The sequence below is a fragment of the Desmodus rotundus genome, chromosome 2, assembly GCF_022682495.2.
Source record: "Desmodus rotundus isolate HL8 chromosome 2, HLdesRot8A.1, whole genome shotgun sequence".
Lineage (NCBI taxonomy): Eukaryota > Metazoa > Chordata > Mammalia > Chiroptera > Phyllostomidae > Desmodus > Desmodus rotundus.
In genome coordinates, this window is record NC_071388.1 from 161020150 (window position 1) to 161045432 (window position 25283).

The following is a 25283-nucleotide window of genomic DNA, read 5'->3' on the forward strand; positions in this document are numbered from 1 at the left end:
ATTATGACTAACCACATAGCGTTCAAATAAGTAAACAAGTCCTAACCTAGTAACCTGATCCTTCTTGGCCATTTGTAAATCGACAGCACCTCCTACAGGAATTAATTTGCTAGTGTTAAATTACGTTAAATATTAGGCCAGGGAAAAGGGGAGTGCCCCCGAAATGTCTCCTAAGACTGCCAGTGTGTTTCCAGGCCCCTGGTCAAATAAACCTCACTAGGCACACCCAGATTTCTTTAAAATGAGCTTCCATTACGGGTAACAAGAATTACAAATACCATCAGACTTCTCCTGTGGTTTTTTTTTAAAAATGTCACTGTTGAGGACTTTTGTTCTTGAATCATTTTCATTATCCTTGAAGGATTCCTTTTTGGTTTTCAGTACTTTGGGGACTCTTTAACACATACAGCTAGACACCATTTTTATTATGAGGTTTATCTATGGTTTCTACCTTATATTTCAAAAGCAAAAGGAGAATTGGTACCTAACATTTTTATTTTAAAAAATCACTTTCAATTCCTTTTACTGGTATCAGTAGAGTATGCAGAACAAGTAAGGTGAGCCTCTTTAAAGCTCTTACCTTGTGATTGTGTGTGAATTTGCCTCCCTTCATTTTTTAAGTTTGCAAGGTTGATATACTAGCCCCTTAGGTGACCAACGCTAAAAGCCAAACAGCAAATCAATTTGATCTCCCACAAATACATGGGAATTTTTCTTACCACTGGATGGATAAGTTGGTGGTAGCACTTTATATTTCTACAATCTTAACAATGAAGGATAATTAAACCAGAGACTTAAAAAATTCCTATGGCCACATAAAATTAAGACGGCCACACTTTTGTGAAAGTCAAATGAAAAAAGTGTAAAAAATAGTATTCTTAAAGTTCACTTTAAATTACAGGATGCACTTCAACATTGCTCTTCATTAACACTGTACTGGTTCAGAAATCTTACTTTAAAGATTTTATTTATTTATTTTTAGAGAGAGAGGGAGGGAAACAGAGAGGGAAACATTGGTCACACCCTCAGCCCAGGCATGTGCTGCCCTGGCTGGGAATCGAACTGGCAACCTTTCAGTTTGCAGGCCCATGCTCAACCCACTGAGCCACATCAACCTCTCAGGAAATCTTTTAAGGCAGTAGATACTGCATAGGTTTTGACATTATAAAAATTATAAAGTCTAAAAAGGTATAAGATAGAAAATAATTAATGCAACACTGATGAACTCAAGGTGTAAATTAGCCTTTATCAATTTCAAATGCATGTTTTTTATTTTAAATGAAGGAATCTTTTAGGTGCACTGTAAGTTATTAAAGAATACTGTAAAAGGAATTCAAATTCTTCCACACTAATTCTCTGAAAAATCTAAATAATCAAAGAGTTGCTTACACCTTTCCCTCTAAATCAAGAGGGTGTTTGTGTGCATATATGAGACAAAGACATACATATCCTATATGGAGTGCTTTTGTTTACTTCTTCTTTTACTTATTTACTTTCTTACAGAATTTACAAAATTACGACTGCCAACCCTCAAAACAATCTAATCGATATTTGTACTGTAGCCCTGGCTGGTGTGGCTCAGTGAATTGAGTTCCGGACTGCAAAGATGTCATGGGTTCGATTCCCAATCAGGGCAAATACCTGGGTTTTGGGCCAGGTCTCCAACTAGGGAGCGTGCAAGAGGCAACCACACATTGATGTTTTTCTCCCTCTCTCCCCTCCCCCAAAATAAATAGATGAATAATCTCAAAAATATTTGTACTGTATTACATAACAGATGTTTAAAAAATGTGGAACCCTGATAAAAATACTTGTGTCCATGATGTTCAGTACATAGTTTTTGGCATTGAATGTTACTTGTAATTTGTACTGATTTTTTCTATAGTTTCTTATTACCAGATCCTTTGAAACACAAGGGAAAAATTTGCAGCTAAGTTTAAATATGCTTTATATACTTATACTCATGAAATATATGAGTAATTTATATTGGTCTATTTGTGACATTACATAAATGCTTACCCTTTAGAAGTAAATTCTTTAATAGCTGTAGGCCAGTAGTAGAAAGACCATCTGTGGTAGGTAGAATAATGGTTCTTTAAAGATATACACATCTTAATCCTTGGAACCTGTGAACATGTTAGATTACATGGCAAAAGGGACTTAAGGTTACAAATCAGCTGATTTTAAAATAGGGTGATTCTCCTGGTGGGACCATTATAATCACAAGGGTCCTTACAAGTAGAAGAGGAATGCAGAATGTCAGTGATTATAGATGTGAGGCTTGACTTGCCTTTGTTAGCTTTGAAGATGGACGGGGCCAGGAGCCAAGCAACGCAGGCAGCCTCTGGAAGCTGGAAGAGGTGAGCAAATGGTTTTTCTTTAGGGCTTCCAGAAAGAACCAACCCTGCCGACACCTTGATCTTACTCTGGTGAGAATAATTTTAGACTTCTGATCTCTAGGAACTGTAGAATATTTTTTTGTATTGTTGTAAGTTTGAGGTAATTTGTTATGGTGGCATAGAAAATTAGTATTTCACCCACATGTAAAGAGCTTACTCTGTAGAACAAAACACCTGAAAGGTGCTCAGGTGACTGGAGCGCCAGTTCCAATTCGCCAAGGTTGCAGGTTTGAACTGTAGTCAGGGCACATACAAGAATCAACCAATGAATGCATAAATAAGTGGAACAACAAATGGATGTTTTTCTCTTTTTCTCTAAAATCAGTAACTAAAAAATAAAAACTTTAAAAAAGTTTTAAAGAAATAAATTATACCCATTCAACTGTACTACCATTCTTTTAATGATGTTTCAGAACAAAGAAAAGGTCACAGAGTTATATGGGGTTTTTATCTGGTATAGAGGGCACAAGAAACACTTATGAGCAGAAAATATTTTTATAGCTCCAAAATAATTACTTACACATATTTGCAAAGTTCATTCTTATGAGATTCATGTAGTTTTGTACTTGATATGACAGTTCACAGACATGGAGAATTAAAATAGAGCTTTTTTTTATTAGGAAGACAATAGTACATATTAGCCCTTGCTAAAGGTATTGAATAAGGAAGTGGAGATATTTTTATTCCCAGGTAATTGTCACATGCAGTCTCTCTTTACTCTCTACTCCTGCTTCGTTCTCTCTGCATTTTCCCTTTTCTGTGTGTATCTGTGCTGTGGCTTCTGGTGTCATCTCTTCTATTCCGCTCTTCACCGGGACTTCGCTGTGGCCGTTTTCTTATTTCCCTCTGCTTGTAACTACTGTGACTTCTGCTCCGGCTTCTCCTGCTCCTCTCATCTCTGCTCCGGCTTCTCCTGCTCCTCTCATCTCTGTTCTGGCTCCTGCTGCTCCTCTCATTTCTTTCAGACCCTCTCTTCTCTGGGCTGTGGTTATGGCTTCTGGACTTTCTGTCAAAATCAGAATGACTCCATTTGCTAGTCTCCCTAGAACTCTGTTGTTTTAAAAATCTAGGCTCTTCCTTGGCTTTTTCCTTGTTACAGTGATTGCTAGAAAGTTCTTCACAAAGTTTTCTCTTCCTCGGCTTGTCCTTTTCTTCTATATCACTGTTGTTATTCCTTGAACATTTGTTTTTCTTTCTTTTCTTTTGTATTTTTTTTTCTTTGTTATCACTCTCACTGCTGCTTTCTGAAGTCTCATTGCAGGAAGAGGAGGAAGAGGAGGAGGAAGAGGAGGAGGAGGAGGATTTTTTATGTTTTTTGTGTTTATTTCTGCTCTTCTGAAGCTTTTTCTTTTTTCTATCTTTTTTCTTTTTCTTTTTTTTCTTCTCAAGTCGATCCAATTTCCTGTTATTGGGAAAAACAGTAAAATATAGTCCTTTCATAGACTAGCGTAAAATTTTGAATAGACAATATATTTTCTTAGTAGCTATTAAAGTGGTATTAAATATAAACACAAATAACTTTTTAAACTATTCATGTCACATATACATTAAATTTAAATTAAAAAATCAAATGCATCAGGCCAATTCTCTCACTATACTTTGCTTAACAGTAATGTCTATTTAAAAAAAATTCTTACGGAATCAGAATTTAAAATTATATAGCAATTTAAATAAATGGTCATCATGACTTAAAGAAGGTTTGGAACATGCATTAATTGTATATACTGCAAATTCAAGTATAGAGCTATAATCAGATGAAAAATTAATTTCTTGTATGTACTATTTTAAACTATGTAAATACTAATCAATATTACATGATCAAAATTCAAGAGCGTATTCTCCAGAAATTCTGAATGAGAACACCCTTTACATTTTTTATGCTGTTGTTTAGTTATATAAAATTAAATAATCACATACTGGTTTTCAACAATTGTTTAGATTTATAAATAATGGAATAATTTTATTAAGGCATTCTAAATTTCTAAAGAGTACTTCACATCCTCAGAAGAGTAGCTCGTTTACATGATTTGTCTGAATTACTCTGAAATAAAAATGTCTTTCACTGGGTTCTGTCCAGCCGTTCTTAAAACTCCACATACAGAAACATCATGAGCTCCCTCTATTGGACTCAGCAGACACTTCTTGGATTCTTTAATCCAGACGTAGCATGATTAACAAGATTCATTTTTAACTTAAATTTAAGCATTTTTTTAGCATTCCTTATAAAATCTTACAAAATATAAAAAGAGAAATACATGGCCAAAAATATTTTCTAAGAATAACCTGCAGATATATACAAATCTATTAATAACAAGTAAAACCTACAAATAAATCTATTTCCAAATTAAATGTTTTGGAAAGTGCCATGTTTTCTCTGTGGTACAATCTGAGTATATAATCTTAGATTCATTTTCATATTATTGAAAGAAAGAATTATGTTACTATAGCTGAATGTGATACATGGTTTCAGTACCTTCATAAGCTCTTAGGTCAGAGTTAAATATGACACTAAGATGAAACAAGGAAAAAAACTGTAACTGAATCCATTAAGTATATACTTTTTTATTACCTGAGAAGTTTCTGTTTTTGTTTGGTTGTTAGTGACTTTAAAAATTCGACTTCTGGATCTTCTTCACCCTCACTTGCAACATATTCCTGAGTCAACAAAGATCATTAAATTGCTAGATTGTAAGAGAAGTTAGTTCTTGGACAGGAAAGAAAACATTTACAAATAAGAAATTCTGTACTGGGGACATGCTGTAGACAAGCGTGGCCTTTTGGACCGGAATGTGGGGAGGGAGTAAGTTAAGGAGTATCATCAGACACTGAGAGGTTAGGACGACAGCTTTGCCAGCATTAACAAACTGTACTCAGGAAGAGTATGTCACAGAAACAGATCAAACATTTATAACATGGCTTCTCCTTTCTATCTCTTGAGTTTGAGTGTAAATATCAATATTTATGAGTTTAAATGTTTTGTTTTAAATTTAATGAAATATTAAAACCAAGATCATTAACATTTGGGGAACATGAAAACATCCATAATTTCAGCCTTTGTAAATTCAACAGTACATTATCAAATATATGATTAGCAAATTCAAATCAAATATATCAAACAATACAAATATATAATTAAAAAACAAAAAACATAATTATTTAGGTTATGTGAACAATCCCTAGTAACGTTTGAAAAGTAATGGGCCTCTTTTCAGAACAGCACAAGTTTACGCCAGTGGGAGGCTGGGTTTTGGTTTCAGCTCTGTCTCCAAACAGACACATGACTTTAGAGAAACCACTTTATTTCTATGGGCTCCAGTTTCCTCATTAAATAAAATAAATGGTTCGCATTAGGATATATATCTACAACTCTTTAAACTCAACCATTTTCTGGATCTATGTACAGTTAAATAAATTAATGTTTAAAATATTTTCTGTAATTTTTTGGAGTTTTCTTTTATACACTTCTTCCCATTGGTTCTATTTAATGCCACTTGAGGAGTAAGTTAGCAGGAAGGAAAAAATAGCAACCCTTATCACCAGTTTAGTTAGATATTTCATCCACATAAACCCAGAGGAGCAGTTTCATTTATTAAAATATAGGTTTAAAAACAATTTCTCATTTAAGTTAAAATAATAAAGAAGCAAAATCAAAAATACATTTTAGGCATTTTCTTTGCTCTATCTTGCTTTCCTATGGATATATGCATATTGGAAAACATTAAGAAGCAATTCACAAGCAATCATATTTAGACTTATAGACATTTTCAGCTTACTGATAAAAAGATCATTACCTGTGATGGATCATTTGCGGTCAAGTTTCTCCCCAGTACATTTCGTTTCAGTGCAAACCCACTGTTTCTCATCTCCGCTATTAGCTCCGAGGGGTGCATCGACGGCCCTGTTCACAAAAATCACAGTTTGAATGTGTCATTTATCTCTCTCTACCTTTTTCGGACTCCACAGTAGGAATGCAGTTGAAGCTTTGTTAAGTAAAATCACAGCTAAATCAACTCAATAATCTTCTGCTGAGCAAATAATCAGATATGATTTTCTAAAACAGCAGTCTGGAGATTCAGAATAGAAAATAATTGCATTTTTCTTTACGTGCTAGGGGATTCTCTTATGTAACTTTGTCAGAGAGAAAAAGATACATTTAGATGCTATCTGTGTGGTAGTTTTTAGTATAAAATTAAAGCAAAATAACAAAAACTGCAATTAAACTTTTAATAATTATTTTAGTAAGAACTCAATTTAAAAGAGATACTTTTAAAGGTACATGACCAATTTATTATTCTGTCCAATTCAAAGCTCCTCACCATTATTTATCAAGTATCGATACTGAGAACATTGCCCCGTGGTTGCTAACAAAACACATTCTCTCTCTCTCTCTCACGCAAGCACTATGGGTATGGTTTCTATTTCAGTTAATCCCACGTGTGTACTTGTGTGTGTGCACTCACACCTGTGTGTATACGTCCAGAGCTGGAAATTTCTAGTTATTAGTGTGGTGTTGGTGACAAGCAGTTTTAGACGGGCTATAGGTTTGTATGTGTCATATTTTTCACAGGCTGCCTTTTCCACCATTGCAACATCCCAAACTGAAAAGTAAGTTTCTTTTTGGTCACATAATATATACTAAAGATAAATAATATGGAATAAATGTAGATACAATTAAAAACCAAAAAATTTTAAACATCTGAGACCTTCCCTCAAACATTACTAGGTTTACATAAGGTAGATGAGACTCTTTCCAGTTTCATTTTGTTTTCCCTGCAGGTGGTATGTAACGACAATAGTTCACGGAAGCTAGTAAAGTTTCTGGCGTCAATAAACGATACTGAGAGATGTATCTGGAATACAAGCAAGAATAAGACAATTTCTGCAAACAAGAAATTCATGAAGGAGGTGGGGAATAGAGAAACATCCAGAAACTGATTCTCTAGTTTGAATTAAGTACTTCATCTATTTGTCTTTTTACTGCTTTATTGAGGTTAAACTGCTTTACTGTTTTATTGAGGTTACTAGAGGTTACTAATTTCATCAGAAGATGGGTGATTTTAATAAGATGATTTAGAAAACATGCTTTTTTACATTTTTTGTTTATTGTTGGCTTTTTATCTTGTTTTACATTTTCATTACAGTGCTTTCAATTACTTCAAGAAATTTATCTCTTTTCCCGATCTGATAGAGTACACAGATACGAAAGAAACACCTGTCTCCTAGCATTTGTATTTCTTCAAAACCTCAACTGATGTCTGTGTAGTACATACGCTTAGCATAGACATCCACATTGTAAGACTGTAAAATACCGTGCTTATTGAAATACCTGGCAAATAGTACTCAACAAATAGTAACCATTAGTTTTGCCAGTAGCTATAGAACTTTTATGATTATCTTACAATATATCCTTCATAATTAAAAAATACTCTTGGTGGTAACATTTTTAAAAAAGATTTTATTTATTCTTAGCGAGAGGGGACGGGAAGGATAGAGTGAAGGGGAGAACATCAATATGTGAGAGAAACACCATTTGCTTGCCCCTTTCATGTGCCCAGACTGGGGACCAGGCTGCAACCCAGGCATGTGCCCGGACCAGGAATTGAACTGGCGCTGTGCAAGACGATACCCAACCAAATGAGCCATACTGGTCAGGGCAGTAGTAACATTTCTCAAAATCCTGTCTTATTGACATACATTACTTTTGTACTGAAAACTTCTCCTATCATCAAAATTTCTGGATTTAGAAGATGTGACAAGTCAGATTTAATTAAGATATATTTAGTAAGATGTCTTTATATTTCCGTGTTATTGCGACAGTGGCTAGGTAGAGTTAATTTGGTAAAAATGACTCCTAAAGAACTAAAAATTGCTTGATATAATAGATTATATAGATATACTGAAAAAACATTTTACAAACATGTTTAAATGCAAAACCACTACTTTTATGTATTATACTCAATACTTTACATTACAGCTGGAGTTTGGACTCAGGAATGTTTGGTTTGCTCTTAAATTTGCTATGGCAGGATAATTCTAAGTAATCCAGAAAAAGGACACTTATTTTAAAATGTTGACTTTGCGAGGGCTCCTTTCTAGATCCTGTAAGCCAGGACAAGTTAAGCCTCTTTACCATGAAAAGTAATGTTTCAACTTACAAAATCAGGCCCACTGAAGAAAATGTTTTCAACGCTCATGAATTTTGCAAACTTTCTTTGCTGTGATCTGGGTAAGCACCAAAGTACTGATTGTGACTATGGTATCCAGTTCTGTGTCCTGATTAATCCAACTATCTTCTGATAGAAAAATGCCAAGAAGTCAGTGTTTCAGGGGAAAAAAATTCCCCAAAAGGTGAATTATGTTGTACAAAATTATGTTTGTAAAGGCTTTAATCTACTCATTGAGAGAATTCACTTTTATAGAACTAAGCAACAGCAACTGAAGGTAAAAAAAGGTTCTGTAGTAAAACAGGTGTTTATCTAAGGATAAATGGGAGGTTTTGGCCATCAGGCCATATCACTGACTTCGCAATTAAGAGGATAGCAGCCCCACGTTAATCCCACAAATAGCACAGGAGGAAGACTAACGCTACGGGCAAAGGTGCTTTCTGTGTCTCAGTGCAAGCACAAGGACAGATGTGTCTTCCACTCAAAGTTTATCACTCCTTTCAAATGCAGAACTACCTTCCACAATTTTACGGTGTTCAGTGGGAGAAGAGAGGGCACTGAGTTGTAGGTGAGGTAAGGCTGCATAAGAAATGACTTTCCCTCCTTCATCAAATTTAAAACATTAATTTATAGGACGGGTACTGTTTGCTGAAACTAAATGGCTACCCCTAAAATGAATATAGTTTTGTTTGCTATTACAGTGGTGATCAATTTTTGCTTCTCATTGTGAATGTGTGTGTATATGTACTTTAATAACTTTATATTATGAAAAATTTCCAACCTAGAGAAGACAATGTAATGAGCCTTATGCACTCATCACACATCGTCAACAATTATCAATATGTTGCCATTCTCATTTTTTATCTATTAACCCCAACTTTCTATTTCCTTTCTGATTAGAGTATTTTTAATAAATGTGAGATATATAAATCACTAACAAATAAGGATTATGTCTTAAAGAATAAAACCCCAACATCTTTAATACACCTATCAATAGTTTTAAAATACCATCAAATATCCAGTCAACATTCAGATTCCCCTCATAGTCTCAAAAGTATTTTTTTTTTTTTAATCTTCACCTGAGGACATGTTTATTGATTTTTAGAGAGAGGGAGAAACATCGATGTGAGAGAAAAACATCAATCCCATACGCGCCTGCGCCAGGGATCAACCTTGCAACCTTTTGGTGTACAGGATGGTGCTCCAACCAACCAAGCCACCTGGCCTGGGCTCAAAAGCATCTTTTTATAAATGTTCAGATTAGGATCCAAACAAGGTCCATATGCTGCTTCATGTATCTTTTAAGTCTCTCTCTTTTTTATTGATGTATAACTTACACACACTTTAGGTCTCTATTAATTTAAAAAATTTAGCCACCTTTCCCTCTCTCCCCCATTACTATTGCACTATTTATTTGTTGAAGAATCTAGGTCATTTATCCTGTAGAATTCCCAAAATTCTGAATAGTAACACCATTTAATGTGTTCTTCTAGCACTTGTATTTTCTGTAAATTTATAGTTAGATCTAGAGGCTTATTACTAAATTGTTGTGGTATTTATACCACATATTTTGGGGGAATATATAGGAAGTCCTCTGAAGTTTGAATTCAGGAAACTATACGTGAAAATGCATACGCTTCTGGCTAATGGACCAAACTATGGAAAACAGGCTGAGACTTCAACCTGCTAGGCTGCGGCTTTCACCATGTATTACTTATAAGTATTACTATACTTATAAGAACAGTGGTATAAGCTTAAAAATGTGTTTGAAAAGAAACACCTCAGCATTCCCAAATAAAATGCATTACAATTCTGATCACCACGAGAGTGCAACCTTCGTTCCTAACCCTAAAGCTGAACTGGCTGAATTTAGTCAAAAAGCCACTCCTTGTCCCTAAGTGTAGAAAGGACACTGAAGAGACACTAGTCCTAGTACATGATCAAGCAAGAGATCTGTGTCTAGTAGGAATTATCAATAATTATCTTATATTATCTTACAATATCCTAATGTTACCTAACCTTTTTGCTTTTAAGAAAGCTTAGAGAAAGTTATCTTTCAAAAAAGACTAAAAAAGGGGGCACAGTAGGAACATGCAGCACAAGTCCCAGGGAAAAAGTGAACAAAGCTATTAATAAAGTGTGTGGGTGATTTTTATTTATATAGATGAGAATGTTTTATGTATGATTTTCTAAAGGTTATGCAAGAACCAATTGTACTGAATTGTAATAAAACTGCTCCATACTGGGAATTTTCCTGACACACTGCCAGTTCATCTCAGTGGAGGCTGGAAGCAATAGGGTTTCTTAGTGCCCTTATCCCAAGTTCATACTGAAGACAGCTAATTTGATCTGTATTAAAACATACAATGTAAAAGAAAAATTAAACATTTCATTTAGTCTCTGTGTCTGGAAAATACACCAAAGCAAGGAAAGATAAAACTGCTCTTACTGTATGCTAATAGAAAACACTGTTTATTAAAAATGATATTGCTTTACAGAATAAATACAGTTAAAGATATATGACTTATATTTGATTATGTCTTTAAACTCATATTTCAACTTAATTTATATGCAGATATTTTAGTGATGATACATCCAGCAATAATAAAGTGAATTTACAGCCCTAGAAGACTCACAAAAATCATTTGTTACATGATGACAGAGGGACACTAGACTTTGGGTGGTGAGCAAACACCACAACATACAAATGATGTATCATAGAATTGTGTATGTGAAACTTTTATTTATCCACTTTTATAGAGAGGGGGAAAGGGAGAGAGAAAGAGAGGAAGAAGGACATCGACATGCGAGAGAAACACTGGCTGTACCCCCCGCAGGACCCTCAACCAGGGACATGCCCCAACCGGGAATCGAACTGGCAACCTCTTGGTTTGCAGGCTGGTGCTCAACCCACTGAACCATACCATCCAGGGCAGCACTATGTTTAAATAAGTTACGAGAAATATTTATGAGAATATTAATGCTCTTGAAAAGTTATGCATCTACAGACCTCAAAAACAGTATGTTAAGTCACAGAAGTCAGGCACAAAAGAATATATACTGTATGACTCCATTTACACAAAGATCATGAACAAGGAAAACTAATACATGGGATCAAATATTAGAATAGTGGTTGTGGATGCAGGAGGCCAACTGGGAAGGGATATGGGTGTTTTCTAGGGTGACCGTAGTGCTCTCTATCTTGTCAGAGACATTGGTTACATGGGTGCATACATTTGTCTTACTCAAACTCTACACAAAGACCAGTGTGTTTTATGTAAAAAAGAAAAAGTTACACATGATATTTTAAATCAGTCACGAATAATTACTGATTATAAGACAAAGAATCCAAGATGGCAGAGGAGGAAGTAAAAGCTACATTAACTTCCTCCTGGGACCAATCTGGAATTACAACTAAATTGTACAGTAATCATCCTGAATAACCAACTGAACACTAGCTGGAGAGAAGGCTTATAACCAGGACAGACAGAAGATACCACTTCAACACAACCAGACCAGTAGGGAGTATGAAGGAGGAGCGAGGGCTGGCTGGGCTTGGAGGGCGGCAGCTGAAGTCCTGGAAGGATATTATCAGCTGCTGAGGGGTTTCCCCTGAAAAGTGGGAGGTCTAAACCCCAAGCTGGGCTCCCCATCCTATGGCACCAGAGCTGGAAAGGAACCCAGGTAGCAACCAGCTGTGAAAAGCAGCAAGGTTTCTGTCTGCCAGGGAGAGACTGCTGGAGATGCAGAGAGCCTCAAAATTTTGTTTGCAGTCATTTATCCTGGGCTCTGAGAGAGGGAGAGCAGAGTGGACTAGAGATGCTTGAGGAGAGAGTCTGGGGATGGTGGCTCTGGAGAGAGAACTGAAGGGACAGCTGCCAGGATCCCTATGCTGAGTCATTCCCTGTACTGCAGGAACCATCTTTCTTAGGCAGAGCACTTCCCTCCAAGTGGCACTAGCCTGAGGGGTAGCAATGGCCCCCGCTCACAGGAATTACTCTGCCCCACCCAGTGAAGCTTAAACCAGGCTGGAGATTACAGCCTGAGGCTGTATCAAGGTTTGGTGTGACAATTAAGGTGGAAAATACAAAGAAGCAGCCAAAATGGGAAGACAATGAAACAGACCCCATATGAAAGAACAGGAGAATTCTCCAGAAGAAGAACTAGATGAAATGGAGGCAAACAATTTATCAGATAGATAACTTAGAGTAATGATTATAAGGATACTCAACAGCATGAAAAAGGACACAGAAATCATAAAAAAGGACCAGTCAGAAATAAAGGATGCAATATCTAAAATAAATAATACACTGGAAGGAATAAAATGTAGCTTAGATGAAGGAGATGATCAAATTAGTTATTTGGAAGATGAGGTAGAAAAAAACACTCAGCAGAGGAGCAAAAAGAATTTTAAAAAGATAAGGAGAGCTTAAGAAACATTTTGGACAACATGAAGCATAACAATATCCACATCATGGGAGACCAGATGGAGAAGAGAGCAAACAAGGAATCATGAACTTTTGAAGATATAATGACTGAAAACTTCCCTAATCTGGTGAGGGAAAAAGACATACAAGTTAAGGAAGCTCAGAGGGTCCCAAACAAGTCAGACTCAAAAAGGCCCACACTGAGACACATCATAATTAAAATGACAAGGCTTAAAGACAAGGAGAGAATCCGAAAAGTCACAGCAGAAAAGTTACATACAAGGGAGCAGCAACTAGACTGTCATCTTATTTCTCAACAGAAACATTTCAGGCCAGAAGGGAGTGGCATGAAATAGTCAAGGTAGTGAAAAGCAAGGGCCTACAACCAAGCCTACTTTACCCAGCAAGACTATCATTCAAAATTGAATGAGATATAAAGAGTTTCCAAGAGAAGAAAAAGCTTAAGGAGTTTGTTAACACCAAACCAGTACTGAAACAAATATTAAAGGGCTGGCTTTAAGAAGAAGAAAATGAGAAAGAAAGAAAGAAAAAAACACAGAGGAAACTAGTCTTACAATAAAATGGCACTAAATATGTATCTATCAATACTCACCTTAAATGTAAATGGTTTAAATGCTCCAAGAAAAAGACATATGATAGCTGAATGGATAAGAAAACAAGTACCATATATATCTGCCTCCAAGAGACCCATCTCAGATGGAAACATACACACAGATTAAAAGTAAAGGGATGGAAAAAGATATTTCTTGCAAATGGAAAAGAAGGAAAAGCTGGGGTAGCATATTTATATCTGACAAAACAAACTTTAAAACCGAGGCTATAGTAAGAGACAAAGGAGGACACTACATAATGATAAAGTGAACAATACAACAAGAGGACATAACCATAGCAAACATTATGCACCCAACATAGGAGCACCTAAATATGTGAAGCAAATCTTGATGGACATAAAGGGAGAGATCGACAGAAATTCAATCACAGTTGGGGATTTCAACAGCCCATTGACTTCAATGGATAGATCCTCCAGACTGAAAATCAATGATGAGACGGCAGCCTTAAACAACATGCTAGATGAAATGGACTTGATATCTTCAGAGCATTTCACCCCAAAGCAGCAGAAAATACATACTTTTCAAGGGCACATGGAACGTTTTCTAAGCTAGACCACATGTTAGGACACAAAACAAATCTCAATAAATTTAAGAAGACTGAAACCATATCAAGCATCTTCTCTGACCACAGTGCCACAAAACTAGAAATCAATCACAAGAAGAACACTGAAAAACACACAAAGACATGAAAGCTAAATACCATGTTATTAAACAGTGAATGGGTCAACGAGATCAAGGAAGAAATTAAAAGATACCTTGAAACAAATGAAAACGAGGACACAACAATCCAAAATCTATGGGTCAATGGGAAAGCAATTCTAAGAGGGGAATTCATAGCATTATAGGCCTGTCTCAAAAAAAAAAACAAGAAAAAGCTCCAATAAACAATCCAACTTCACACTAAAGGAATTTGAAAAAGAAAAAAACACCAAAGTTCAAAGTGAGTAGAAGAAAGGAGATAATAAAGATATAAGCAGAAATAAATGAAACAGAGTCTAAAGAAAGGTACAGAAGATCAATGAATCCAAGAACTGGCTTTTTAAAAAGATAAACAAGGTTGACAAACCTTTAACCAGACTCATCAAGAAAAAATAAGAAAGGACCCAAATAAATAAAATCACAAATGAAAGAGGAGAAATAACAACTGACACCAAAGAAATGTAAAGGATTTTAAGAAAATATTATGAACTACATGCCACCAAAATGGACAACCTGAACAAAATGGATAAATTCCTAGAAACATACAATCTTCAATTGGGAAGAATCATAGATTCTGAATAGACAGATTACACCTAATGAAACTGAAGCAGTAATCAAAAACTCCCAACAAACAATAGCCCTGGACCAGATGGCTTCACAGGTGAATTTTACCACACATTCTGAGAAGAACTAACACCTCTCCTTCTCAAACTATTTCATAAAATTCAAGAGGAGGGAAGGCTCCCACACTTATTTTACGAGACCAGTATTATCCTAATTCCAAAACCAGATAAAGACACTACAAAGAAAAAAATTATAGACCAATATCGCCGATGAACACAGAAGCTAAAACCCTGAACAAAATATTAGCAAACTGAATACGGCAATGCATCAAAAAGATCATACACAATGATTAAGTGGGATTTATTCTGGGACTGTAAGGTTGGTACAACATTTGTAAATCAATAAATGTGATTCACCACATACGAAATGAAGGATAAAAACCACACGATAATAATAATAGATGCAGAAAAAACATTCCATAAAATCCAGTACCCACTTATGATAAAAACTCTCAGCAAATTGGGATTAGAGAGAATATACTTAAACATAATAAAGGCCATATATAACAAACCCACTGCCAGCATCATACTCAATGGACAAAAACTACAAGCATTCCCCTTAAGATAGATCAAGAACAAGATAGGGATGTTCACTTTTACCTCTTATTCAACATAGTACTGGAAGTCCTAGCCACAGCATTCAAACAAGAAGAAAAAATAAAAGACATCCAAATTAAAAGGAAGAAGTAAAACTGTCATTATTTGCAGATGACATGAAATTGTACATAGAGAAACACAAATATTCCACCAAGAAACTAGTAGAACTGATAAATGAATTCAGCAAAGTAGCAGGGTACAAAACTAATATCCAGAAATCAGTTGCATTTTTATATACCAATAATGAACAGAAAAGGAAATTAGGAAAACAATCCCATTCACAATTGCTACAAAAAGAATAAAATACCTACAAATAAACCTAACCAAGGATGTAAAAGACCTTTACTCAGAAAATTAAAAGACACTGAAGAAATTGAAGAAGATACAAGTAAGTGGAAGCATGTACCATGTTCATGGACAGGAAGAATCAACCTCATTAAAATGTCCATACTACCCAAAGTAATCTATAGATGCAATACCATTCCTCTTAAGATTCCAATGACATATTTCACAGAGCTAGAACAAATATTTCAAAAATTTATATGGAACCACAAAAGGCTTGGCATAGCCACAGAAGAAAGAAGAACAAAGTTGGAGGAATCATGCTACTTAATATCAAACTATACTATAAGGCCATAGTAATCAAAACATCATGGTACTGGCATAAAAACAGACACATAGATCAATGGAGCAGAATAGAGAGCCCAGAAATAAACCCACACCTTTACAGTCAATTAATATTCAACAGAGAAAGCAAGCACATACAATGGGCTAAAAATAGTCTATTCAATAAATGGCGTTGGGAAAATTGGACAGATACATGTAGAAAAATGAAACTAGACCACATTCCTACACCACACACTAGAATAAAATCAACATGGATCAAAGGCTTAAATGTTAGACCCGAAACTGTAAAAATCCTAGAATAAAACACAGGCAGCAAAATCTCGGATATTGCTTGTAGCAATATTTTATTGTATGTATCTTCCCAGGCAAAGGAAACAAAAGAAAAAAATAAACAAATGAGACTACATCAAACTAAAAAGTTTTTGCACAGCATAGGAAATCACCAACAAAATAAAAAGACAACCCACAGAACAGAAGAACATATTCACTGATACATCTGATAAGGGGTTTATATCCAGAATTCATAATGAACTTACAAAACTCAACACAAAACTCCAAACAACTCAACTAAAAAATGGGCAAAGGATCTGAACAGACACTTCTCCAAAGTGGACACACAGATGGCTAATAGACATATGAAAAGATGTTCAATGTCACCAATCACCAGAGAAATGCAAATTAAAACCACAATGAGATATAATCTCACACCTGTCACAATGGCTATCATCAATAAATCAACAAACAACAAGTGCTGGTCAGGATGTGGAGAAAGGGGAACCCTTTTGAGCTGCTAGTGGGAATGCATATTGGTGCAGCCACTTTGGAAAGCAGTGTGGAGATACTTTAAAAAATTAAAAATGGATCTGCCTTTTGACCTAGTGATCCCAATGCTGGGATATATTTGAAGGATCCCAAAGCATTTAACTAAGTGACTTTGAAAGGACATAAGAACCCCTATGTTCACTGCCGTGTTACTTACAATCACCAATATATGGAAGCAGCCCAAGTGTCCATCAGTAGATGAGTGGATAAAACTACCACAGGACATTTACATAATGGAATAGTACTTGGCCTTAAAAAAGAAAGTTTTACCCTTTGAGACAGTATATACTAAGTGAAATAAGCCAGTCAGAGAAAGACAAATACCCTATGATTTCACTCATATGTGGAATCTAATGAACTGAACTAACAAGAAAATGGGGACAGACTCGTAGATTGAGAGCAGGATGACAGCTAGTGGTGGGGAGGAGAAGGCGGTGGAGGGATTGAGCAAAAAGGAAAAGGACTCATAGAAATGGACAACAGTGTGGTGATTGCTGGGGGGGAGGGGGACATAAGGGGGCTAAATGGTAATAGAAAAAATACAATAAATATTAAATTAAAAATAATGACTATGTTAGGGATAGTCATTATAATGACTATGTTACAGACTCTCACATTTCTATTATATCTGTAACTATGGAGAGGGTCCTGCATAGGAAATTCTAACTTATTTGCCCCTAGAACATAACACAGAAAGTGATTTTAAAACTCAGTATGTATTACTGAAGGCTTACTATTGTATCTCACGAGGTACTTGAGAGATAAGGAATAGAGAGATCTTGGTTTCTGCCTTTAAGGTGATAATCTTTTTTTGGAAAATTAGTTTATATGAAAGAACAGGAAAAATGTAAATTATAAATCTGTGTTATAAGACATATGCAGAAAAGTTGGTAAACAGTGATGTTTAGAATAGTTAGCAAAGCTTTTCTATTTAGTCACTTACTAAGCATGTAGACCAGGGTGTCTAACCTGTGGGCTGCATGTGGCCCAGGATGGCTATGAATGCGGCCCAACACAAAATCATAAATTTACTTAAAACATTATATTTAATTTTATTACTAAGTTTTATTACTTAAATATGTGCATTTTCTATATGAGTGATAATAAACTTGGGACCTGCTTGATGATTTTAAAAGGTTATTGAAAGGACCGCTGCATAATAAGGGGTATTATGTGAGGACTTTCTTGCTTATCTGTGGCGGCAGATATCACGAAAATTATGCAGAGACCTATTTTTTTGCTCATAGGTTTTCGTTAGTGTTTGTATATTTAGTGTGTGGTCCAAGACAAGTCTTCTTCCCTTGTGGCCCAGAGACACCAAAAGGTTGGACACCCCTGTACAAGATGTTGTGGATACAAAGGTAAATAAGACACAGTCCCTATCTCAGAAAAGCTTATATATGCCAGGAAAGAACTAGAAACTGAATGTGATTTTCAAACTCTCATAGGATTTAGGGAAAGGTAAAAAGTAGGGCATTCTGAGTGAGTGGGACATGATGAGGCTCATGTTAACTTCATTAGTTTGATTTGAATAGAAGAATTAATATTTACTAGACAGACTACATTTCATTCACTCTCCTTTTCCTAGGTAATCACTGGCTAATTTCCTTTGCTTGAAGCTGGCAGACCTTGAGTAGATGAACGATGTTAATATGAAAAAAGAGAGTCATGTAAAAGAGAGTTATGGCTGTGATCTGAGAATCATAATACCCCTTTGAGATTATGGGAGGTGTAGCTTCTGCTAGTCCCCCACATGCCTTTAAGACAGAGCAGTCATTTACTGATAGAACAGGATTGCAATTAGTTTGTTAATGTCAATGGAATTTCAAGGCATAGCCACTCTAACAAATTTAATCACTGAATTATAATAGTGCTTATAGTTTGAAATGACTTAATCATTGGTAATCACTTAAAATAAAACAGCCAAAATATAAAACACCAATCAAGAGCATCATTTTGACCTTTGAAGCACTATGACTTAATAAGTTTACTAAATAATAATCTCTTTTATAAGTCAAAATTTCTTTTCGGTTAATTAGCTTCCTCATGCATTAAAAAAAAAATTGGGTTCCTGAATGATCAACTACATGTTATAAAGGACAGAAATGGTGCCTAACTTCACTTAGTTACTTTATTTATTAGTTTTAATATCTGCTTATTTTAAATTTTTATTTATTTACAAGGGGGGCCCCGATAAACGCAGAATTTACTCATTAAAAATTGTGTATTTATTCTTACATGTTTAAACTTTAGTCACCTTCAAAACACTCTCCATTGGATGCAATACAACTACTGAGACGTTATTTCCACGGTTCAAAACAGTTTTGAACTTGTTGAATTTGATGACTTTTAGCACTTCTGCAATATTTTGTTTCACCCTTTTGACATTGGCAAAGCATTTCCCTTTGAGGACTTTTTTCATCCAGGGAGGTAAACAAAAAAAAAGTCGCTTGGGGTGAGATCAGGTGAATAGAAAGGTGAGGCATGGGGGAAGACATGCTGCTTTTGGTCAAAAACGGGTGAATGGTATGGGCAGGTGTGCTTGTAGATCACCCATCATGAAATGAGCAAATGTGTTGAGCCTTCAAAAAATTTCACTGAAGCTGAACGTTGCTTCACAACAATGCCAGCCGGTACTCTGATACAGATGGGTTTCTAGAACACTCACCTTGCAGGGGAAGCCTGCATTTCAAGGGGCCCACTCTCCAGAAGATAATTCTGGTTTTTGAGTGGGGTCCCCTGTATGTATTTATTTAATGAGAGGGAGAGAGGTGAAACATCGATTGGTTGCCTCCTGTACACACCCCAACTGAGGACCGATCCCTGCAACCTGTGTGTGCCCTGACTGGGAGTCGAACTTGTGACCAACTGAGACATACTGACCACCAGGGCCATATCTGCTTATTTTAGGAGTTAAGCTTTAAGGACATTCTGGTAACACAAATACTTCTTCTGCAGTAAAATTACATTGGAGGATTTATATTTTTATTTCATCTTTTACTTTTTTTAGTTTTATTTTTTTATTGTATTTTTTTTCCCAACACTGAAGGATTTTTTAAAAATTCTGCCATCAGATATAGGCAGTAGCTATGCTGGTAGAATTGAACTTCTTCAAGGATTTGCGTAAGAAAATCTATGACAGATTCAGAGGGATCTGCCAGAAGGGCAACCGAGTTTACCATCTTTCTTTCTACAGAAAGTCCTTCCAGTATGCTCCTATGTGTCTTTCTAGCAAAGCTTGTGATCTGACAGTTACTTTGTTAAATTTCCCAAACATATTCTCAAGTAACAAAAATGCCTTCAACATGAAAGGCTGATGAAAAGACAGAGAAGCAGCATGTGGGAGCTCTGCTGCAGAATACTTCTATCAGTTTTATGGCTTAGTGTAAAATTCTTCAAGAAAAATTAGACCAAGAGTTAGGGAAAATTAACAAGGGAAAGAACACTGATATGCAAATATTTCAACAAGAGTAGAATAATACCTTCCTTAATTTAGCTATTTATTCCTTTTCATATTGTTTAAACACACTAAAAACTAAGATGTAAACAAGACTGGATAGAGACACTTGAAATATTAAGTACCTACTGATATCATTTTACCATTTATGGTGTTACTGGATCTAACACTGAGGCATTATAAAGAAAAAGAAATATTGTACATGGTCACGAATATCCAATAACATCATTTGGAACCTGAAATTTACTTTTATTAAAAATGTGAAACTTTCCATGTTACCATGAGACAATTCCAAATATTTAAAAAATTATAGCTAAATTGAAAAAAATAGCAAAATAATTTTAAGCATATAGTAACTTAAGCCTGAAAAACCTTAAGTCAAATAATTAGTACAAAGTGAAACTGATGTTAACAAATTTGACTCAATGTTTATTCACTTTTATGTTGCTTGTACAACTTTCGGGCTTCAATGCAATACACACGGCACTTGAAAGTCCTTCTATCCTCACAACAAGAAAAAAGCTGAAAATATTGAAAATCAACAAATTCTCTTAGATCTATCACAGAATTGAGGTCACAGGGCAAATTACTACCCCCAAAATGGGAAAGGAGAGTGACAGAGCACCAGTTTACCAGAACCAGAAACCACCAATGGAGCCAGCACCTGGTAGGATCACTGAAAAGATAACTGACTATTGTTGGAAACTGAGCAAGAATTAGCTAACTAATTAGCCAATTTCATTAGGAGAAATGAAAACTCCTGAAGGCCCAACCTTAATGGGACTCCCACTGGTTTGTGAGTTTTGCCTCCAGGAGCCCCACCAGGTTTTCACTATGAACAACAAAGAACAATCCCCTTCTACTTCCCTTCCAACAGTAAAAAGGAAAAAGTAACCATTTGGAAATAAACCCAGAGCATTCTGTTGTCCTGAACAAATGCTTACCCTTAATGGAAGCTACTTTATCAGAGCCTAACCTACAGGGGGAGAAAACGCAGAGGAGCACTTGTGAAGGTTACAGCCCAGGAGAACAGGCTCAGTAAAAGAGTGAGACCTGCGCAGAGCATTATAGAATGCTTTGCTTCCCCCCATATCTTACCACCACATCAGTAGGGCTCCTGTATACTATCAAGGGATTACAATCGAAAGAAGGCTCAGACTCTATTAAAGAAGGAGTCTTGAGACAAAAACAAGAACACTTGAGGAAATGTTAGCCTCTGACATCTAGCTACAACAGAGAGTAAACCCAACCTAACAGCTAGCCAGATAAACATACAACCTCACACTAAAGGCATATTTACCTCAGTTCTGTCTACCTGATACATGATGTCTGGCTTTCAACAAAATTTTGCAAGCACACTAAAAGGCAAAACCACAGTCTGGAGAGACAAAACAAGCATCAGAATCGGACAGCATGATGGAGATTCTGGAATTATCATACTTGGAATTTAAAATAGCTACGATTATATGTTAAGGGCTTTACTGGAAAAAGTGAACATGAAAGAACAGAAGGATAATGTAAGCAGAGAGATGGGAACTCTAAGAAAGAATCTAAAGAAAATGCTAGAAATATGAAACACTAATGGAAATGAAGAATGCCTCTGATGAACTCATTAGTAGACTAGACATGGCTAAAGAAAGAATCAGTGAGCTTTCAGGTATGTCGATATAACATTCCCAAACGAAAAACAAAGGGAAAGAAAATGGAAAAAAATAAAAATAAAAGGATATCAGAATATCCAAGAACTGTTGGACAATTATAAAAGGTGTAGCATATGTACAACAGGAATACCGGAAGAAAAGAACAGAAGAAATATTTGAAATAATAATGCCTGAGATTTCTCAAGACTAATGATAGACACCAAGCCACAGATCCAGGAAGCTCAGAGATCACCAAGCAGAAAAATACAAAACACACACACACCCCTGGATATATCATATTCAAACAGCAGAAAATCAAAGATGAAGACAAAATCTTGAAAGATGCTGAGGGTAGGGAAGTGGGGAAATCCATTACCTAGAGAGGGCCAAGGATAAGAATTAAATCGGACTTCTCTTAAACCATGCAAGAGGAGAGTGGAATGAAATATTTAAACTATTAAAGAAAAAATCACCAACATAGAATTTTGTATCCAGTGAAATGATCCTTCAAAAATGAAGGAGAAATAAAGACTTTCTCAAAAAAAACTGAGGAATCTGTCACCAGTAAATCTATCTTATAAGGAATATTGACAGAAGTTCTTCAGAGAAAAGGAAAATGATGTTGATCAAAAACTCAGATTACCCTGGCTGGTGTGGCTCCGTTGGAATGTTGTCCCATGAACTAAAAGGTCTGGGGCTCAATTCCTGGTCAGGGCACATGCCTTGGTTGGGGGTTCGATCCCCAGTTGGGGCATGTGTAAGAGGCAGCTGATCATTGTTTCTCTCCCCACCTTTCCTTCTCTCTACAATAAGCATGTCCTCCAGTGAGGATTAAAAAAAACAAAACTCAGATTTACATAAAGAGCATTTGAGAAGGAATAAATGAAAGTAAAATAAAATAGTTTATTTTCCTTACTCTTCACTAATCTAACAGGTAACATCTTGTTCCAAATGACAATAGTAACAACATATTGGATGATTGTTGCTTATGGTAAATGAAATGCATGACAGCAAAGGGACAGGAGGGAGGAACTGGTTTATGTAAAAGGAACTGGTTTACTCCGTTTTAAGATACTGGCATAGTGTTATCTGAAAGTGAACTTAGACTCGCTGTAAATTTCTACTGCAATTTCTAGGGTAACCAGTAAATTAAAAATAGGTATAACTGATATGCTAAGAGAAAAAAGAAAGTGGAAACATATAAAATACTCAATTAAAATCAGAGAAAGCAGAAGAGTGGAAGACCAAAAGCAAAGAATGAAGGCAAAAAATAAAAACAATTGTAAATATGGAAGGTCTTAATCCAGTTACATCAACAGTAGACTAAAAAAATAAGATCCAACTGCATGTGGTATATAATAAAGCCACTTTAAATATAAAGACAGATGAAGTAAAAGTAAAGGATGGAGAAAGAGATACCATGCTAACAGTAATCAAACAAAGCTGGAGTATCTATATTAATTAATTTCAGACAAGGCAGATTTCAGATCAAGGAAATTTTATCAAGGATTTAAAGAGAGCCAATTACATAATGAAAAGAGATTCATTCTCCAAGAAGACACAACAATCTCATATGTCTATGGACATAACAAAATATGTGAAGCAAGAACTGATAGAAATGTTTTTAGAAGTAGACAAATACACTATTATGGCTGAGACTTTAATGCCCCTCTAACAGAAATGGACAGATCCAGGAGACAGAAAATCAACAGGACAGAGTTAAACTGAAGAGCACCATCCATCAACTGGATCTACCTGACATTTATAAGGTACTTCATCCAACAACAGCATAATACACTTTCTTCTCAAGCTCATATTCACCAAGACAGACCACATTCTGGGCCATATAATACAATTTAACAAACGTAGAAGAAGAGAAACCACACAAAGAATGGTCTCAGACCATAATGTAATTGAACTAGAAATCAGTAACAGAAAGATAGCCAGAACAATCCTAAAATATTTGGAGATGAAACAATATACTTCGAAACAACATGTATTGAAGGAGTCTCAAGAGAAATTTAAAAATATTTAAACTAAGTGAAATCGAAAATACAACTGCTGTGTAATAAAAAATTTGGCAGGCCTGTGTCCCCAGTTTCTGGGAATGAGCCTCTAAGTCCTCAAAATTGCCTGAGGGACAGGAGTATCTTTGTTATTCATGGTGGGATCTAATAGTTTATATTAACAAGGTGACTCACGGTGAGCCCGTAGATAGGTCATATTAAGGAGATGACTCAGGATGGCAGTGGCTATACCAGAAAGGCCAACCATGTGATTCTAGAGGGCTGGTCCTTTGAGCCACATGATTACCAGTCTGACCTGCAGGAAAGGCACAGGGACTAGAGACTGAGTTCACCCACACGGCCAAAGATCCCATCATTCATGCCTATATAATTAAACCCTAATAAAAGCTCTGGACAGCTTGAGTGAAGTTCCCTGGTTAACAATACATAGTCTGTGCATATTGTTGCACATCAGTGTCCAGATTCCACGGGAAGAAAGAGGATGCTGGGAAGTATGTATTTTGGGTGTGGGTCGGGGAGAAGCAATGCAATTTTCATTGTGTTAAAGGGTAAAATTTAAAGGCAAAGAAAGAGATATTAAAACAACTTTCTTTACAATATACTGTATGATTCCATTTATATAAAATGTCCCAATAGGGGCATTTTATAGGGAGACTAGGGAGTGTGAAGTTTCCTACTGGAGCAATGAAAATGTTCTAAAACTGTGGTGATGAACATACGATTCTGTGAATATACAAACTAAAAGCCACTGAATTCAAAGCTACTGAATTGTACACTTTAAACAGGTGAACTGTATGGTGTATAAACTATAACTTAATAAAGCTGTTTTAAAAACACTTGCTCAAGAAAAAAGATCTAACAGCCTTAACAGACACCTCACCAAGAAGATATACAGATGGCAAATAAGCATATGAAAAGATGAGCTGTCAATGGTATACTACTTGGCTGCAAAAAAGAAGAAACTTTTACCCTTTGCAACAACATGGATGGAACTGGAAACTATTATGCTAAGTGAAATAAGCCAGTCAGACAAAGACAATTACCATATGATTTCACTCATATGTGGAACCTAATGAACAAACTGAACAAACAAGCAAAATAGAGACAAGATTTGCCTTGATCAGTGTGGCTCAGGGGGTTGGGTGTCATTCTGAAAGGTGAACAGTTAC

General features: G+C 35.8%; 1 protein-coding gene across 1 annotated transcript in view; it reads right to left on the reverse strand.

Moving 5' to 3' along the window:
- Nucleotides 1-2776: 2776 nt before the first annotated feature.
- Nucleotides 2777-25283, reverse strand: part of CIR1 (corepressor interacting with RBPJ, CIR1) — a 44189-nt gene continuing 21682 nt past the window's right edge. Inside the window, exons 8-10 of the mRNA XM_024561464.4 lie at nt 6191-6297; nt 4969-5054; nt 2777-3801 (exon numbers count right to left, since the gene is read on the reverse strand). Coding sequence (XP_024417232.2) covers nt 3114-3801; nt 4969-5054; nt 6191-6297 — 881 coding nt within the window. The 3' untranslated portion in view covers nt 2777-3113. The remainder of the gene's footprint in view (nt 3802-4968; nt 5055-6190; nt 6298-25283) is intronic.